At 44.3% G+C, this 18826-nt stretch overlaps 1 protein-coding gene across 3 annotated transcripts in view; it reads right to left on the reverse strand.

The window, feature by feature from the left end:
- Window positions 1-158: 158 nt before the first annotated feature.
- gli1 (GLI family zinc finger 1) overlaps window positions 159-18826 on the reverse strand; it is a 200280-nt gene continuing 181612 nt past the window's right edge. For 2 of the 3 annotated variants that reach the window (XM_062971102.1, XM_062971103.1), the window contains exons 4-12: window positions 18570-18765; window positions 16341-16506; window positions 15925-16032; window positions 14234-14374; window positions 12605-12754; window positions 10558-10722; window positions 9891-10121; window positions 7884-8157; window positions 159-7466 (exon numbers count right to left, since the gene is read on the reverse strand). In XM_062971102.1, the coding sequence (XP_062827172.1) occupies window positions 5368-7466; window positions 7884-8157; window positions 9891-10121; window positions 10558-10722; window positions 12605-12754; window positions 14234-14374; window positions 15925-16032; window positions 16341-16506; window positions 18570-18765 (3530 nt within the window). In that variant the 3' untranslated portion in view covers window positions 159-5367. The remainder of the gene's footprint in view (window positions 7467-7883; window positions 8158-9890; window positions 10122-10557; window positions 10723-12604; window positions 12755-14233; window positions 14375-15924; window positions 16033-16340; window positions 16507-18569; window positions 18766-18826) is intronic. The other variant, XM_062971104.1, reaches the window with a different exon arrangement.

Raw genomic sequence — 18826 nt, forward strand, 5'->3', positions numbered from 1 at the left:
TCGGCTTAGAAATGGAGATGAGCACCAACCTCCAGAGTTGGACACGACTAGACTTAATGTCAGGGGAAAACCTGCTTTGGCATCTTAAGAATTGCATTTGTGTTGCATATGGAACATGATCCTGCTCCCCCTCCCCAATCCCCCCATCCCTTTGTCTGTCTCTGGGATCTGCAACTTGCATGAAATGAGGCCGAGAACCATTTTCTGCCCACTCCTAAATGAGAAGGAGGCAAAACACTCTGGAATGAGGAATCCCTAATACAAGTATGGCTAGATCCCAGAAAGGAAGAGTGAGTTCCTCCTGATGTTGTGGACTGCAGCTCCCATAATTCTCTACCATTGACCATGCTTATTGAAGATTCAGGGGTTTAATGTCAAAAACATCTGGAAGGGTGAAATTTCCTCTCCTTTGTAAATGTTCCTTTTCAGGTGGAGAATCCTAGCTCCATGAATCTCTTGCAATAGATATTGAAGAACCAGTTTTACCACTTTCTTTGTTTTCTTGAAGAAATACTTTAATTGTCATTTATTGCTGAGTTTTCTCTAAAAAAAGAGAGAGAAAGATTTACAGGGTAAAAAATACTCACACATATATACTATATACAAATCATCAAAATATATGTCAACGTGATATGCCTAGAAAAAATATTCTTTTCTTTTGCTTTAATACTTTATTTTTCCCTTCCCATAGATGAGAAAATCTACAGGCCCAAGGGTAGGCGTTTGTTTGGCTTCCAGACTAAAATATAAAAGAAAGATACAAAACAAAAGCTACAATGGATGAAAAGGCATATTCTTTGGTTTCTTATGTTTAACTTAAGGGCTTTTTTTCCTAGAAGGAAGAAGATGCTTAGGTGCAGGGCATTGGGATAAGTACCTGAAGGACACAAGGAGAAAGGCAAAGGTGCTGCTTGCTCAGTGGTAGAGGTTGTAGTGCTATGGCAAAGTGTCTGTTTCTCATTCAGAAGGGCCCTCTGAGTTTGGTCCCCAAAATCTCAAGATAGGTCTGGAAAAAGATTCCTATGAAGCCCTAGAAAGCTGCTGCATTTGAGTATCGATATACAAAGATAGAGTCACTGGAAGTACAGTTAGAGAGTATTGTATCAGATAGTTTTTCTGGGTTCTGTTGTATGCAGAATTACTTTTTCGCCTTGCAGAAAGGAACAGAGGGTCAAAGTTTGGAGACAGGTAATGGTCAGCACCCTGTTAGTGATAAATGCACATGCAAGTGGGATGAATTATTCCACACAACTCAACAGGCATATTCTGCTAACAGTGGCATACAGCAAAACAGTGCATTGTAGTTGTGAATTGTGAAATGGAATTGTGCAATGATATAATGCTGTTATTCTTAATGGGGGTTATGTAGTGCTGGCATAGCATATATCTATGTTGAAATGCTTCAACTACGATAAGGGGATGTTGTATTGGAGCATTACAGAGCTCAAAATGGTTTGGCAGAAGCCAAACCAATTGTGGTATGTGGTCTCTTCTATTATCTCAAAATTATTGCTGGTTTTCATACCAAAACTAGACACACAGTCTGCCTATAATGACTGTTCCTAGCCACCTCACTCTATGCATCTGAAAAAGTAGGCTTAGACTACAAAAGTTTATCTCCAACTTTGTTCACTTGGTTAGCCTCAACAGTGTTGATATTTCAAACTAATACATCATGTCTTTGAATACTAGCAAAACTTGTTCTGCAGAGGTGACAGGGATGAGTGTTCACACTACAGGGAATGATCTATCCTACACACTACTGGTGAGTACCTGACTCACGTTCCCCTAATATTTGTCTCAAACCTGAAAGCTATAAAACCCTGCCCTACCCCACTGTGCTTGTTAGAAAACCTCCCAATTATTCTCTCAACACTTTTGTTCTCAGCATAGAAATATATAAGTGGTGCACAATATTGATCTGCAATTTGGGATTTAAAAATCCATTTCCCAGCCTGTGTGGGAACCTAATCAGAACAGAAGTCAAGAGGGAACTGGCAGAACATAGATTTTGTACACAGAAGGTGTGAGATTCAATCTATGGCATCTCCATCTAGAAGTTTCTCATATAGCTGGGACAAGACTCAGAGTGTGACCATTGGGAAGCCATTCATTCAGAGTAGACAACAAGGGGCTACAGCAGTGCTTCTCAACTTGTGGGTCCCCAAGTGTTTTGGCCTACAACTCCCAGAAATCCCAGCCAGTTTATCAGCTGTTGGGATTTCTGGGAGTTGAAGGCCAAAACATCTGGAGACCCACAGGTTGAGAACCATCGGGCTACAGAGACCAAGGTCTTACATGATGTAAGACTGCTTCAGAATCTGGATCAAAGAAAAATACAGTTGCCTATCTGGATCCAAGAAAAATACAGGCTCTGCCAAGGGCCACTGGAAGGGTGCTGTCTGTATTCCTCCACTGTTTCTCTGCCTTTGAGACCAAGTGTTGGCAGGATTGAGAAGCAGGTATCTTTGCTCTCTTCTAAAACTGCCAGGCTAGATTGCAATCTGGAGAACCTTGTAAACCTTTTAATCCCCAAATGCTGTGAAGGAAAAGGTAACAGCTCCTTCCAGTCACTCCCCTTCCCCTGGCCCCATTATTCATGCATCATCCCTTCCAATGTTGCAGGACCTTACAATGACAATAGGAGGTGGGTGAACTATGAGACCATTGAAGGGACTGACAGGAGAAGCTGTATCCACCAGCTTTCTTGTCACACTGATACATCCTGGGAAGGATGTCTTTACATCTCCGGCCCTTAGCAGCTTGTCCCAGAATTCATCTTTCACCACTGCTTTTCAACAGCATCCCTGATTCAAGAACACTAGATGGAGAGCATGAATCTGAGGAATATGCCCTAAAAACACTTTTCTTTTGGTAGACTTGACACACTCAATTTTTTCATAATTAAGTCTCAGTTCACACACCAATGGTGATCCTTCAACCAATGCAACACTACACTTTTGTGAATCTGTGTGTTTCTATGTGTCAGTCACAAATCTAGCTCCTCCATGTTTGCATATTGCAATCAGTTTACACATGACGGTAGTTATCAGCAAAGTAATCAAGTGATCCTCACGCCAAGGTAAACCAACCCTAATGGATCTGGGGTCAAGGAGGAACTTTTTTCTCAGCTAGGCTGTTTACAGTACTGGGGAGGAACACATTTTGGAGTCTGTTGCTTCTTATAAGTTAGGTTAACTTTCTGACTTATTGATAGGTATTTGGTCTAAGGCACTATGCTGCTATGCATTGCATTGTTCTTCACTTTTATCACTACGGTGTGTATGTGTTGATATTTGACAGGCTACTGTGTCTTATTAATCTTCCATCCTTGAATATTATTATCTCGTTAACTATCTTTCACAATCTCCATCTAAGAGTGCTTTGATGGATATATTAGTTTACGGTAAATGCATATTACCCATTAAGTCTACAGCCATTCCCAGCTCCCTGACAAATGCAACCCGTGAGATGTGTGTGTAAACGTATCTTTGTCTATTTTTTAAAAAAATCTTTAGTTGTACATGTAAATCATCTTGGCCCCAACCCAATAAGGATGCACACAGGGATGTCCCCTAGATACAAAGTTATGGGTGTAAATTCCATGTACATTCCTATGTGTGGCAAAAAAGCTGGAGTAGGACATTTACATGAATATTGTAAAAATATAATCTGTGGAATGATCCTTTGGTGCTGTTTGGTCAAATGCTGCACTCCAGCTTGCACAGCAAGCAAGGCCTATCCTACAAATGGTACTTTACATGGCAGATATGCCAGGAAAAGGTGCAACAGCAAGATGTTGGTAGCCAGAACTCAATGTGACACATGGGCTGTGAATTATCCCATTATTTTCAGGAAAAAAACACTTGCCCATCATCATGATTGAAGTGTGACTGGAAGACTGTTGGTGTACCATGTCAATATGACAACAGTAATATGGTCAACAGCCATATTTGCTCATCATCATGATTGAAGTGTGACTGGAAGACTGTTGGTGTACCATGTCAACATGACAACATTATTATAGTCAACAGCAATAGGAAGGAAATGATTAAAGGCATGGTGGCAATCAAGGAAGACAGGCATTAGAGAAACAGGCTGCTCAGTGGTGGAAGACTTCTTGTGCTGTATAACTCTTGAAAAAGTGCAGCTGTTTGAGTAGTGCACCAACTTTATTCTGGCTCAGACATTAACGGTCAGTCTGCTCCACTTTTGTGCATAGGATGGGGAAGGGATAACTTGGCCTTTGCCTCAGACAGAAAAAATATTGGACTCATCTTGACAGCAAGCATGACCAGTCCTTGCTATCAGGGGTATGTTTGGAAACTTTGGCAGCTAGAAGTTGCCAGGGCAAGAGTTCTGGCAGGATAATAGATCCTACCTTTAACCTATTATTTATTGGCAAGAAAGGCAGGATGAAAGCTAAGGACAAGAATCCTCATTGAGATGGTTTCATAGGAGAGTGGGATAAACTTTGACAGCCAAGCCGCAGACAAGATAGAGGCTCTGCAGGCTAAGACGCCAGAAGTCCCAATGGGTCTGAAGGATATCAACTATGTGCAAAGAAGGACTTAACTGTATTACAGATGCTTTGAGCAGCAGCCCCCACAGCTAATGAAGCTAGGGCTGATTCTAGGATGTTATCTTCTCTCATTTTGAGTGTCTCAGTCTCCTCATTTTCAGGAAAGATCTACCAAAAGGAGAAATCTTCCTGCCAGTCCAGGTCATACAGAGCTTTCCTGAAAAATTCCTAGTGAAGTTTACAATTTACTTGCAAGCCTTGCTTTCACAAACATTCCTATAAGGAGTGACCGGATTTATGATAGGATGAGCCCTAGGGACACAGCCATGCTAGCAAATTCAATAGCACAGAAGGTGTACAGATATTATCTTTCCCTCCTAAAGTATAAGGCATTCTGAAGAAGAGGCACTTATGTTGAATGCGGATAAGATGGCCTATTATTCAAGAATACTGGCTTCATTGGGTAAGGCAGGATGGTGGGTAGCGGTAGGCTGGGGATGGGGAAGAGAACAGATAAAGTTAGGAGTGTGGAATAAATCCACATTATCCCACAGGTAGCCATCTTTCAATCAGTTCCATTTCTGGGGTATTGCTCAATAACTAAGACCCTGCAGCTTCTTCCATGGGTCTGAGGGCACATGGCAAATATAACTGCGTACCATGGATATAACTAGTCAGACTCTCTCTCTCTCTCACTGTAGAGCTACTTTCTCCAACTTTAAGTCATGAAGTCCAGCCCAGCAGGAGGTACTGTTGCTTCTTCTTATGGCCAGCCTGATTCTGACACATAACGGCTCTCTACCTCCTTCCCATTCCTTATGATCACATCCGTAAGCCTAACTGTACTAAGAAAGGGTGTTCAGGAACTGGTTCTCCCCTGCCAGTGAGTTCAGCATGGAGCTCATATCCCCCACTGCCATATTTGCAGGACCACCAGGTGGTGAAGTGGGACTGAGGGCTTCCGTGTCATCAAGAATGGCTGTGAAGTCCAAATGAGTGTTCTCCAAGTCCAGGGTATCCAAGCTGTTGGACACTTGCTCCTCTGGGAGATAAGAGAAAGAGTCTGATTTGAGGACTTCCAGCCCATGTATGTATGGCCCACCGGGATCCTCAGCCACACAGCTGGGGGGCTGATGATGCCGCTGGTGGGCATTCATCAGCTTGGGCCCAGCTGTTTTGCCCAACTGCGTGTGCATTGGGCCAGAAAATCCAGCTTCCTCTGGGCTCTGGAGAGAGGGTAAGCGCATCATCCGGTGGGGGCCACCATCGTTGTGAGGTTCGTAAGGAGGGTTAGCTTGATAGTTCAGACTGTTTTGCCGACTCAGTGGCTTGGGTCCACCAGGTGGATGTGGGACCATCCCTGGACTATAACACTGGCTGCTAGGGGTTGAAAGTGCTTTGTTCTCCATTGTTTGTGGAGGCCTGGCAGGGTAGGCTGGATACTTGGAGCCAGAGTAAGGTTCGTGCGGTGAACACTGGACACTCTCTATGCCATCCATTCCCATCATTGTATTGCTGCCTGGCTGCTCCCCCCACATCAGGGCTTGTTGTGACTGCACGTAACTACGCACCATCATCTCCTTGACTTGTAGCATTGGTGTCTGGGATCTTTGGCCAGGGGGATGACCCATTCCAAAGCAAGTGCCTGGTTGACTCTCTGCTTGGTACCCACTACCTCCAGCTCCTCCCCCTCCACAGGCAGGTTGTGTCTGACTGTAGGGCATCTGTTTCATACCTTGGCAAGAGGAAAGATTTGGAGCAGTTGATTGGAACTGCTGCTCAGCTTTAATCTGAGGTTGACCAAGCTGGAAAGTTCCATGTTGGCCCTCATTGGCAGGCTGCACTCCCATGTGCTTGGTACCAGGTACTGGGTATTGGACTGAGTGGCACTGGCCCATGCCAGCAGGAGCGGTGGGATTCATCCCTGAGCCATCACTCTCCCACTGGCGTGCCGAGTGGAAAGCCATATTCATCTGGCATTGGGACTGAATATAATCTGGCTGCTCAAAGCCACCCTCTAATTGCTCATGAGCTGCTGGACTGACCTGCAAGTCACCTATTGTCCTGAGTGAGCCACGATGGGCTGCATTGCCTTGTAGCTCCATGCTCATGGTTTGGCATGAATAGTTCTGGTCCTGATAGCCAAGATAAGGTTCCATCTCCAATAGTTCTTGCTCTGCAACTGGACCAGCACTCTCTATGGCTGCGGTTTCCAAAAAGACATTTTCGCTGATGCTTGGGGGCCGTGGTGAAAAGAGATGGCGCTGAAGGTTGGCATCCGAGCCCCCTATCGCTTGCCCGTTGGCTCTGCCAATGCCTGTTGGGCTCATGTTGCTTAGACTTTTGAAACGCTGCACCCTGGGAACCGGATGGACTTCGCCCACTGTCTGGGCAGGATCACTGGCTCGCCGGGCATTTTGACTCATTGCCAGGTGGGGGTGGAGGAGACCAGTGCTGTAACTGTGGTACTCATTGGCACTATGCCTGCGCATGAAAGGAGGCAGGCCTGAGCCTGGGTATGCTCCCATGAGGCTGGCCTGAGCTGCCCTCTCCATATTGGGTAGTGGAGTTGGAGGTGGTCCTCCTGTCGCTGCAGCATACTTGGCCTTGAGACGGTATTGCTGGGCTGGGGTCAAGGGTCCCAGGCCTGGAAGACCCCCACAGTGGCTGGCTTCGCTGGAGCGCCTTGAGGCATCAGGAGAGATGGGATCATATGGATCAGGGGGGCCTAATCCATTAGGGGCACCTCCTGCTTGCAGATATGGTGATACCATGGAGGAGCGACGGCTGACTGTGTAGGCGGAACTGACGGTACTGGTGGTACTCCCACGGCGTTCACCTGACAAGGGTAGGGAGGGCAAATCACTGGATGAAAGCTCCATGATGCGTCGATGGGAGACAGCAGAGGGTGGCCCACACAAGCCAGGCATCTCTCTAGCAGAGCCTGCAAAGAAACAGAACAGCTAACTTAAAGGAAAGGTAAAGTAACCAGCTAATCATAAGCTAAGTTTATGGCCGTGGGATGGTCTACAAATGCGAGATCTCCCAGATCCATGGTTTTCAACTGCCCTGTTCAAGCCTTGCAGACTCTATTGAGTCTATCCATCTGCGATCTGGTCATCTTCATTTCCTACTACCTTCCACTTCATGGAGGATTAACTTTTCATTGAGCCACATTGTGTCATCCATAAAGGCACAACTTTAAGGATTCTCATTCAGAGAGTCTACCAGCCAGCACAACCAATGTTGACGATGGAATTCTGGGAATTGCATCCCAAAAGCAACTTCTCCAAGCACTGCTCAGACCTCAACCATCACCATGCTTTGAAGTCTGAGGCTTCACCTACCATTCCCTACTTACCTGTTCCCGAGATGGAGGGCAGCTTGACACCCTTTGCAGAAAGGGGCTTGCGCAAATGCTTGAGCTTGTCAATGCGCAGGTTCTCTAGCCTGTGTAGCGCCGACAACCCAGAGTTGCTCATGGGCTCAGAGGGCTCCTCCAGTGCTGAAAGGTCCTCTAAACTGCCGCCCGTGTTTGCATTCATCTCCACACCACTATCGTTGTTATTAGCGCTGCCCAAAGGCGAGCGTTCGCTGCTGCAGGACGACTGGCCCCCAGGGCTGGGCTGCGGTTTCTGGGAGGAGAAGGAGGGAAACAAAGCTCAAGTCATCCCGACAACTCAGCATGGTATTCCATGCTAAGTTATTTTAAGTGCCTTCTTAAAAAATGCATTGGGGGAAAGCCAAAAAAATGGTGAAAAAGATAAGGCATTGCAGTGGTTTCCAACCTTTGCGCCTCCAGGTGTTTTCGACTTCAACTCCCACATTTTCCAACCGCTGGAAAACTTTGCTGGGTTTTCTTGGAGTTCAACTCCAAAACACCGGGAGGCCCAAAGGTTGGGAACCACTGCAAAGGGCTCCTGACTTCTATTTGTAGCTTAATCAACATAACCTAATTAATCTGTTTGGATGGTTTTTAACTGAGGAAGGAAAATTTTATTCAGCAAGGTGCCATAAACAAAAGCATATATTTTCAACGCTCAAGGCAGAGTCATTTCCCATATAAAGATGTATCTAGGAATTCCTTGAATGTCTGCAATGGGCATTATAGGGGATGATGTGTTATATTCTAAGATGATACTCTAAGTATTTACACTAGAGATTTCAGCTAGATTAACCACGATCCCCTCTTCATCAAGATATTTCAGTTGTGCATATGTGTGGGGACTAATGATTCCTATTAATGAATAATCAGGGTTGTTGTATGTCTTTCGGGCTGTGTGGCCATGTTCCAGAAGCATTCTCTCCTGACGTTTCACCCACATCTATGGCAGGCATCATCAGAGGTTGTGAGGTTCTGAGGATGCCTGCCATAGATGTGGGCGAAACGTCAGGAGAGAATGCTTCTGGAACATGGCCACACAGCCCGAAAGACATACAACAACCCTGTGATCCCGGCCATGAAAGCCTTCGACAACACAATGAATAATCAATTTATTATAATAATAATGAATTCCCATTAAACTAAATGAATTTATTTATTGATTTATTTATTTACTACATTTATATCCCACCCTTCTCATCCCAAAAGGGGGACTCAGAGAGGCCTAACCAAAAGGAAGCAATTTGATGCCATGCATATAAATACATACAGTAAAAACAAACAAATACATTAAAACCAAAAATCAGCAGCAATATTAAAACAATTATTAAAATCACATCATCCAGTGTCAAATCCAAGGCTGCTTCATTAGTCATTTCACAATTCCATATACTCATATTGTATTAACTTGCTAAAAGGTTGGTCCCATAATCAGGTTTTTACTTTCTTCCTGAAGGTCAGGAGGGAGGGGGCTGATCTAACATCCCTGGGAAGGATGTAGGGGAAATTTTGTGCTTTAGGGGGGGGAAAGCCCAGTCATTATTTGCACAATTTGCTCTTGTTCTTCACCTCCAAGGGATGTGCCAAGTTGTTATGCTAGACAGTACAGTTAAGTATTCTTGATTACTATAAATTTTAGACACCCTTGACTTTTTGCAATCCCATTACGTCCATTTGCTTTTCTGCCTTCAGAGCAGCATTGGGTACATCCATTAAGACCATCTTTGTGACCTAGAGATCCCTATAGAACAATGGTTCTCAACCTGTGGGTCCCCAGATATTTTGGCCTTCAACTTCCAGAAATTCTAGCAGCTGGCAAATTGACTGGGATTTCTGGGAGTTGTAATCCAAAACACAAGTTGAGAATCACTGCTATATAGAATGACCTTACCTCCCAAAAGCTGATTTCCATTGCCAAAACCTATTATAAGCAGTAATTTAGCAAAAGAAAGCATCCTACTCCGGTCTCCATCCCGTGTTGCTTACCAAAGTTGAGTCAGGCACCATAAGTTTGCTCTCTTCCTTCCTGCCCTCCGTATCCCTTTCTTGTTTCAGGTCACCATGGAGGGCCAGTGTCCGGCTGGTGGGCATGGTGTCTCCGCGGTGTTTCTTGGTGACGTGGGCGTCCGGTCCATGCACTGTCTTAACGTGTTTGCGCAGCGAACTGGGGTCGGTATAGCGCTTGGTGCAGCCTGGGATCTTACAGACATAGGGTTTCTGGCAGAACACAAACAGACTGTTAAGTTTCCACTCCAGGGTGTTTTAAAAGCACAGAACGATGTCCCCCTTACTTTTGGTCACAACACCTCTAGAGGAAATTTTAGGTCAGACCACATCACAGAGATGGGGAGAATCACCATTTTGAACTGAGGCTATTTCAGGGTTACCATGGCTGAATGAGGAATCAAACCCTAGTGGCGAAAGTCACAGCCCTATGCACCATGCTGGCTTCCTTTGCACTGTTTTTACTCCTTGCAGGCCGTCCCAAGTCCTGTTTGGAGAGGGGATGGGATATGTCATTTTACTGATTTGAATGCCATTTTCCTGCTTCTTGGCAGGGGATTGGACTGGATGGCCCATGAGGTCTCTTCCAACTCTATGATTCCATGATTCTAAAGTTTTATTTACTTATTATTATTATTTCTGTCCATACCTCGTTGGAGTGTGTCCGGTTCTGGTGCTTGGCTCGATCCGAGGCGTTGGAGAAGGCCTTATTGCAACCTTCATGCTCACAGACATATGGTTTCTCACCCGTGTGGGAACGCAGGTGGGTCTTGAGATTTTCCAGCCGCGAGTAGGCTTTATTGCAGCCTTCAAACTGTAAGGCAATGGAGCAAGGTGTATGGTATTTTGCATTTCTTTCTCCGTCTCCAACTTCACACAGACACATGCACATGCCTTCTTTCCAGGAGAATATGGAGGGCTGAGTGTAATGCTAAGTACAAGGCAAGTCATAACTATCCCTCTTTAAAAATTATGTAGAAGAAATTTTCAGCTGAGAGGGTGGTAATAAATGCTGCACTGTCTATTTGGTCTAATCTACCTAGCAACATATGCTACTAAAATCTACAAAGGAAGCCAGTAGTACTTTGTAACTGATTCCCCTATATGATGGGATGCTCGAGTTAGTCAAGGGCAGTATTCCTGTGGGGCTTTACTAACAACGTAGTAAAGAGGATTTCAGCACAAGCCATTTTTTCTGTTAAAGTCAAGAATGCCTACAGCATCCATACACCTCTCCCAAATTCTGCATCAAAACTGACATAAGTTTGCATCCAGGAAAGCAGAATTCTGCAATCTGCAAATTTATAAACATATCCACCCCTTTCAAAACATACAGTAGAGTCTCCCTTATCCAACATAAATGGGCCGGCAGAACGTTGGATAAGTGAATATGTTGGATAATAAGGAGGGATTAAGGAAAAGCCTATTAAACATCAAATTAGGTTATGATTTTACAAATTAAGCAGCAAAACATGTTATACAACAAATTTGACAGAAAAAGTATTTCAATATGCAGTAATGCTATGTAGTAATTACTGTATTTATGAATTTAGCACCAAAATATCACGATGTATTGAAAACATTGACTACAAAAATGTGTTGGATAATCCAGAACGTTGGATAAGTGAGACTCTACTGTATCTAGCTTCTCCTTAGTTATGATCAGAGGCAAAGATCTAAATATTGCATTGAACAGTGTCATCCTTGTTCACTGTTTGGTTCGTCCCCTGGCTCCTACAAGATTGTTAATTACTACTTGAATGTTTTAAAGCTTCCGTTTATTATTTCAAGGGCCAGATAGCTGCTCTCCTATTTTTGAAAAGAAGAAGCAAACAAGTTGTGATATTCCATATGCTATTTCTATATGCAGGATCAGGTTCTATGCTTGTCCAGTGTTACAAGAGAATATGTAGGGACCTTGATCAGAATGCTGCAATAATAGGAGAAACAGTACCACCAAAATTCACATATCCTTGATATCCATGAATAAGACATTTGAAAATCTTATCACACCAGTTCTCAGGTCATGACCGGCTCACACACCAATTGGTGCACATACAGACACCTTGTTGGTGCCCCCAGTAGTGCAGTGGATTAAACCACTGAGCTGCTGAACTTGCTGACCAAAAGGTCGGTGGGGAGCAGGGTGAGCTCCTGCTGTTAGCCCTAGCTTCTGCCAACTTAGCAGTTCAAAAACATGCAAATGTTGGTTGATCAATAGGTACTGCTCTGGTGGGAAGGTAACAACGCTCCATGAAGTCATGCCGGCCACATGACCTAGAAGACGTATACGGACAACGCCGGCTCTTTGGCTTAGAAATGGAGATGAGCATCACCCCCCAGAGTCGGACATGACTAGACCTAATGTCAAGGGAAACCTTTACTTTGTTAGACTTTCCTTGTGGTATCATGTGCTGAAGGGTTTATCTGAGCATGCCCAGAATGAGGCCTCAGGACAGTTATTCTCAACATTTGATTCTCCAAATGTTTTGGACTCTGTCTTCCAGAAGCCTTGGAAGATGAAGTGATTTAGGATGATAAAAATCCCAAACATCCAGTGAACCCAAAGTTGAGAATCACTGGCTCAGAGTGACATAATCGTATTGTGCTATTTTTTCCCACAGTTGTCCTTAATCAACCTCTCAGATGCTCCAGATAGACCCAAAGCTAGCTCTTTGTTTCGGTGGCCAACTTACTGTACACTTGTGTGGCTTTTCTCCTGTGTGGCGCCTCATGTGGACAACCAGCATGTACTGAGCCTTGAAGGGGCGTTGCTCCCGTGAGCAGTCTCTCCAGTGGCACACAAATTCCTTCTTCTCCCCATGAATGTGTTCATTATTAATGTGCTGCAGGATCAGAGGAGAGAAACAGCACTGAGAATGGAAGTCAGTGGAAGGAACCATTTGGAGATTCAGGCTTTGCTCAGATGAGCGAATAAACTGTCACAATTTTGGTGTCCACTGAAAGAAGAACTAGAAACTAAGAGGTTAAATGCGGCCTGAATACTGAATAAGATTTAAATATATATCTTGACATTTTAAGGATTTTAACACTTAGGTCTAAAAAGGGGGTGCTAGGAGTAGCACTGAGGTTTTGGATCTTTTAATACTTCTGATGCTATTGCTATTTTTTTATGCTGACATTCTATATGACCCCCGGTGGTGCAGCGGATAAACTGCTGAGCTGTTGAATTTGCTGACCGAAAGGTTGGCTGTTCAAATCCGGGGAACGGAATGAACATCCCCTGTTAGCCTCAGCTTCTGCTAACCTAGCATTTCGAAAAAATGCAAATGTGAGTAGATCAATAGGTACCGCTTCTACCGGAGGGTAACACTGCTCCATGCAGTCATGCCAGCCACATGACCTTGGAGGTGTCTACGGACAATGCCGGCTCTTCGGCTTAGAAATGGAGATGAGCACCAACCCCCAGAGTTGGACTCAACTAGACGTAATGTCAAGGGAAAACCTTTATCTTTACATTTTTAGTTATATTCATGTTATGTACTCATCCAAATCCTGATTTGGTTTCTGTGCTCAAGAAAAAAATAATTTAAAATGTGTTTTCCCGTCAGGTCATTATGCAAATTAATTGTGGATTTTTCTATGAATTTTCACTTTGGGACTTTCCTTGTAACAAAATAGTATATTTTGTGCTGGAAATGGTTTTACATACAAAAAAGCTACAGTAAAAAGTCCCCAAGTATGAAAAATTACTTGAGAGTGAAAAGAATATCATGGCAGTTGACCATTTTCTCAACAGGACATTTCAACACATTGAGATACTTGAGGATGGGAAAAATTGTAGTCTTCTTTGCACCTTCCTGTGAAAAGGAATAGCTCTTTGAATATAGGGAGCTACCACCACAAAACATGGAGCCCCCAGTGGCGTAGTGGATTAAAGCCTTGTGACTTGAAGGTTGGGTTGCTGATCGGAAAGCTGCCAGGTTCAAATCCCACCCGGGGAGAGCGCGGATGAGCTCCCTCTATCAGCTCCAGCTCCATGCGGGGACATGAGAGTAGCCTCCCACAAGGATGATAAAAACATCCAGGCGTTCCCTGGGCAACGTCCTTGCAGACGGCCAATTCTCTCACACCAGAAGTGACTTGCAATTTCTCAAGTCACTTCTGACATGAAACCCCCCCCCCCCCAAAAAAAAAACATCATTGTTCCTCGTGGTTCTGATTCTTATCCACTCTTATCTTGGCAAAGCATTCGAAAGAATAAGAAAGCATTTCTTTAAGATATATTTGGCATGGCTTATTAGTCCATTGGGTATGGCAAGTTCCAGTCAATCTGAATTACAATTAGACGGTTCATTACTCACGTGCACCAACTGTTCTTGGGTGTCAAACTCTTTGGAGCATCCTTCCCAGTGGCAATTGGTCTCGTACACTGCCTCAGCTTCCACCTTCCCGTCTTCCTTCTCCAATTCATCCCGAGCATCCAGCATGCCAAGTAAAGGGTCCTGGGATGGAGATGAGATATGAAGCAAGCTTAGAAAGTTCTTGGGAGAAAAGGCTCAATTTCCCAGTCCTCAGATTCCCAGTACAATTCAGGAGAGGTAGCTGTGAGTATGCTTCTTCCACAGGGAGAGCTGCATGGATAAGGGCATTGAGTCCTCATTCGGAAACACTATTTAACAAAATTTGTTTTCTGTTTCTAGTTTGAAAGGGTTATTCCTGTTTAATTGTGTGGCACAGTAGAGTCTCACTTATCCAAGCTAAATGAGCCGGCAGAAGCTTGGATAAGTGAATATCTTGGATAATAAGGAGGGATTAAGGAAAAGCCCATTAAACATCAAATTAGGTTATGGTTTTACAAATTAAGCACCAAAACATCATGTTTTACAACAAATTTGACAGAATAAGCAGTTCAATACACAGTAATGTTATGTTGTAATTACTGTATTTAATAATTTAGCACCAAAATATCACAATATATTGAAAACATTGACTACAAAAATGGCTTGGATAATCCAGAAACTTGGATAAGCGAGGCTTGGATGAGTGAGACTCTACTGTACTTACTTTGAAAGTAGTTGTTATATGCCAGAAACTTTGTTTTTGTGGCTGTCACAAACTATGCTGAATTGGTTGAGACTTGATGAGATATTTATTGAACAACTATGGCAAAATGTGCTGCAGGATGTCCCACAAAAATGCAGTTAATTTGCAGTTAATAAACTTTTCCCATGTTTTTATGATAGAACCAATTAGGAAATGACATTTATAGCCCAGGAACAAAAATCTTGTTACATACATATATCCTTCACCAACCGCTAAGTAGATGGGAGCTGCTATTCTACAACCCTGGAAGAGTTAGAGCTGCCCTCTCAAGTGAAAGGACTTAGTGATGCCCATGGGTCTCCTTCACTCTCTCTCACAGCCTGTTCATCTGCTCTTCACTATGATCCTCAGGCAGGGGGTGAAGCCAAGATGATGTTTTACATGCAGAAGCTCCTATTTTGCAGCACTTCCAGGCATCTCAGGTGGGAAAGTGGGAAAAGAAGGACTTCTGTGTGAGATCCTAGAGGAGGATGCCGGGCAGGGATCAATATGACTTAGTGTTACGCGATTTCATGTATGTGTTAGTTCATGGAAAAGGCTCTTCTGCTCTCATTGGACCCATCCAGCCTTTTCTACAGGGCTATATATTGGGAGAGTCCCCAATAGCGTAGTAGGCTAAACCATTGTGCTGCTGAACTTGACCAAAAGGTCAATGTTTTCAATCTGGGGAACACAATGAGCTCCCACTGTTAGCCCCAGCTTCTGCCAACCATGCAAATGTGAGTAGATTAATAGGTAAAGTAACAGCACTCCATGCAGTCATGTCGGACACATGACCTTGGAGGTATCTATGGATAATGCCGGCTCTTCGGCTTAGAAATGGAGATATGCACCAACCCCTAGAATCAGACACGACTAGACAATGTCAGGGGAAAACCTTTACTTTTACCTATATATTGGGGAGAAGGGGAATCTGTGTGTGTAGCACACCACATTGGCCTGGTGTTACCTGTGTCCCCGTAGAGGCTGGGCTGGAAATGTCACCCTCCGAGCACTCCTCCAGGCACTTGGTGCTCAGGGCATCCAGAGGGCTGCCTAGGCTGGGCTCTGACTTCAGCTGTGGGAGAGAGATGGCGAGAGCTCCAGGTGATGGGACCCTCTTCAACTAAAGCCCCATACCCACATGAAGAAGCCCTTCTCCCTCTTGTCTCGGCCATTCCCACCACCATCACCTTTCTCCCCCAAACTGATGGGGGAGATCACTCTAAGGGCCTGCCCAGAGTACTAAGGCACCCTTGGGTTTCATATTTGGGAAAAGGGCTTTGTGAAATCATTTGCTTGTTTTCCTCCATGCTAGGGCTATTTACATGCTTCCAAGGGTGACATGTTGAGAAGGGGAGGATGGTGGAAATGACAACCACTTACTTGGCAGTGCTTCAGCATCCCACGGGGTGGCGGCATATGGTGCATCATCCCTGGCCGACTGGGCATGTGTTCATGAGAGCCGCAAGGCAGCATTGGTGGATTGTGGCCAAACGACATTCCCTGAGATTTCGGGTGGCCCATGGGGCTCTGGTATCCAAGGGAAGGGCTGGAGGGGATGATGGAAGAAAGCACGAAATGTGCACATGAGCAGCATTTACATATTGAACTTTCATAACAAGTATTTGCACAATATCGGTGATGTGCTAGTTTGTGATCTGAGGAGGCACAGACAGAGACAATGGGAGAAAAAGAGGCTGTGGTTTTGGGACTTAGGCCTCTACTAGGTATTTTGTCCTTGCTTCCAATGAAACCCAGGCAAGACTTCATGTGCATCTTGAGTAGAACTGGAATGTTCAATTAGGGATTATGATTTCTTTAAACTTTGTTTAACATGATTTAGGCTAGGAGTCCCCAGTGGCACAATGGGTTAAACCCTTGTGCCAGCAGGACTGTTGACCAACAGCTCTGTCAGCTCCAGCTCCATGCGGGGACATGAGAGAAGCCTCCCACAAGAATGGTAAAACATCAAACATCCGGGTGTCCCCTGGGCCCCATCTTTGCAGATGACCAATTCTCTCACACCAGAAGCAACTTACAGTTTTTCAAGTCACTCCTGACATGAAAAAAACAATTTAGGTTGTTTGTAATGTTGTAATTACTCTTAAGTAACATCTGAAGAAAGGTGTCTTCAAGTATGAGATAACTTTTTGCTTAGAATAAAAGCTTTCCCTTAAAGCAGAGTTTCTCAAACTGTGCTCCTCCAGATGTTTTGGACTTCAGCTCCCACATTTCCTAACATCTGTCAAACTGGCGAGGACTTCTGGAACCCGAAGCCCAAAACACCTAGAGGAGTACACTCTGAGAAACATTGCTTTAAATATTTCCTCATTCTTAAACTCTCTTTAGAAGCCTTTGTTTAGTGTACACACATCAACACATATAGGTTTCTCATCTCCCATGAAGAAGGGAGGAAGACAAGTCTCTGCAGTAGCCGAGGTGGAAAAGAAGTCAAAACCCACCAGTAACTTCCCATTGAGTTGCTGAATCACATGGGGTAATAGAAGTAATATGTCATGAAATTAATTTGTGTCTCTAGTATTAAACGGGAATTGTTTTATTCATGTTCAGAGTGAATTTGATTATAGTTTACTTACCTAGATTTTTCTAAACACAGCACAGTGATTATACAATAGGATTTTTTGTGTTGTTTTCATCATTCAATTCTTTGCTTTGCTAAATGTTAGTCTCTTATTTTACTTTTTAAATGAATTGTGGGAGGTGTGGATGACAGTCTACATGAATTGAGTTACTTTTTATTTGTTAACCAATAAACAAATGGAAAGGTCCCAGGTTCAAATCCTGGGAGCGGCGTGAGCGGCTGCTGTTAGCTCCAGCTTCTGCCAACCTAGCAGTTCGAAAACATGCCAATGTGAGTAGATCAATAGGTACCACTCCGGCGGGAAGGTAACAGCGCTCCATGCAGTCATGCTGGCCACATGACCTTGGAGATGTCTACAGACAACGCCGGCTCTTCGGCTTAGAAATGGGGATGAGCACCAAATCCCAGAGTCAGACATGACTGGACTTAACGTCAGGGGAAAACCTTTACCTAAACAAATGCGGAGAAGTTGAAGGAGCTAGGCATATTTATCCCAATGAAGAGAAGATGGGGGTGATGTGACTGAACTCTTTCAATACTTCAAGGGCTGCCATAGAGACGAGGGTGCAGATTTGTTCTCTGCTTCCCCTGAGGATAGTATAAAGTCTAAAGGTTTTAAGTGATGGGTAGATTTCAACTGAACATTAGAAGGAACTCCCTGACAGTAAAAGCGGTTCTGTAATGGGACCAATTGCCTAAGAAGATATCTGGGTCTCGTTCTCTGGATGTCTTCAAACTGAGAGAATCAGCTACCTGCTGGGGTTGCCTGACCTGGAGCTCATACATTGAACAATGGTGGGATGGGATTCAACTATCAAGGACAGAAATGCCAAATTTGTGTACCTTCAGATGTTTCAGATTCCAATTCTCTGAAATCCCAAGCTTGCCCAATAACCAGGAATTCTGGGGGCTGAAGTCCAAAACACCTGGAAGGCCACAGGTTTGACACTACTGACTAGAAGGCCCCCTTCCGACTCTATGTCACTGCAAAAAAGGAAGCAGACACCTACCTAACGGTTCCAACGGAGAGATGTCCATAGGAGCCCCCAGATGAGGCACAACGAGAGTTTATATAAGCTACCAGTGAATTGGGGGAGGTGCGGATGACAGTCTGCAAGTCAATGCTGGCATCTGAGAGTGGGGAGATGGACAGCGCCCTCTTCTTTGTTAGCTTGGCTGTGTTACGGGGTGTAGAAAAGCATGTTCCTGGTAGAAAAGAGGAAAAATGAACCACAGAGTTATCTTAGACTTAGACTATTGGACTTTC

This window comes from Anolis carolinensis, chromosome 2 (assembly GCF_035594765.1).
Source record: "Anolis carolinensis isolate JA03-04 chromosome 2, rAnoCar3.1.pri, whole genome shotgun sequence".
Taxonomy (NCBI): domain Eukaryota; kingdom Metazoa; phylum Chordata; class Lepidosauria; order Squamata; family Dactyloidae; genus Anolis; species Anolis carolinensis.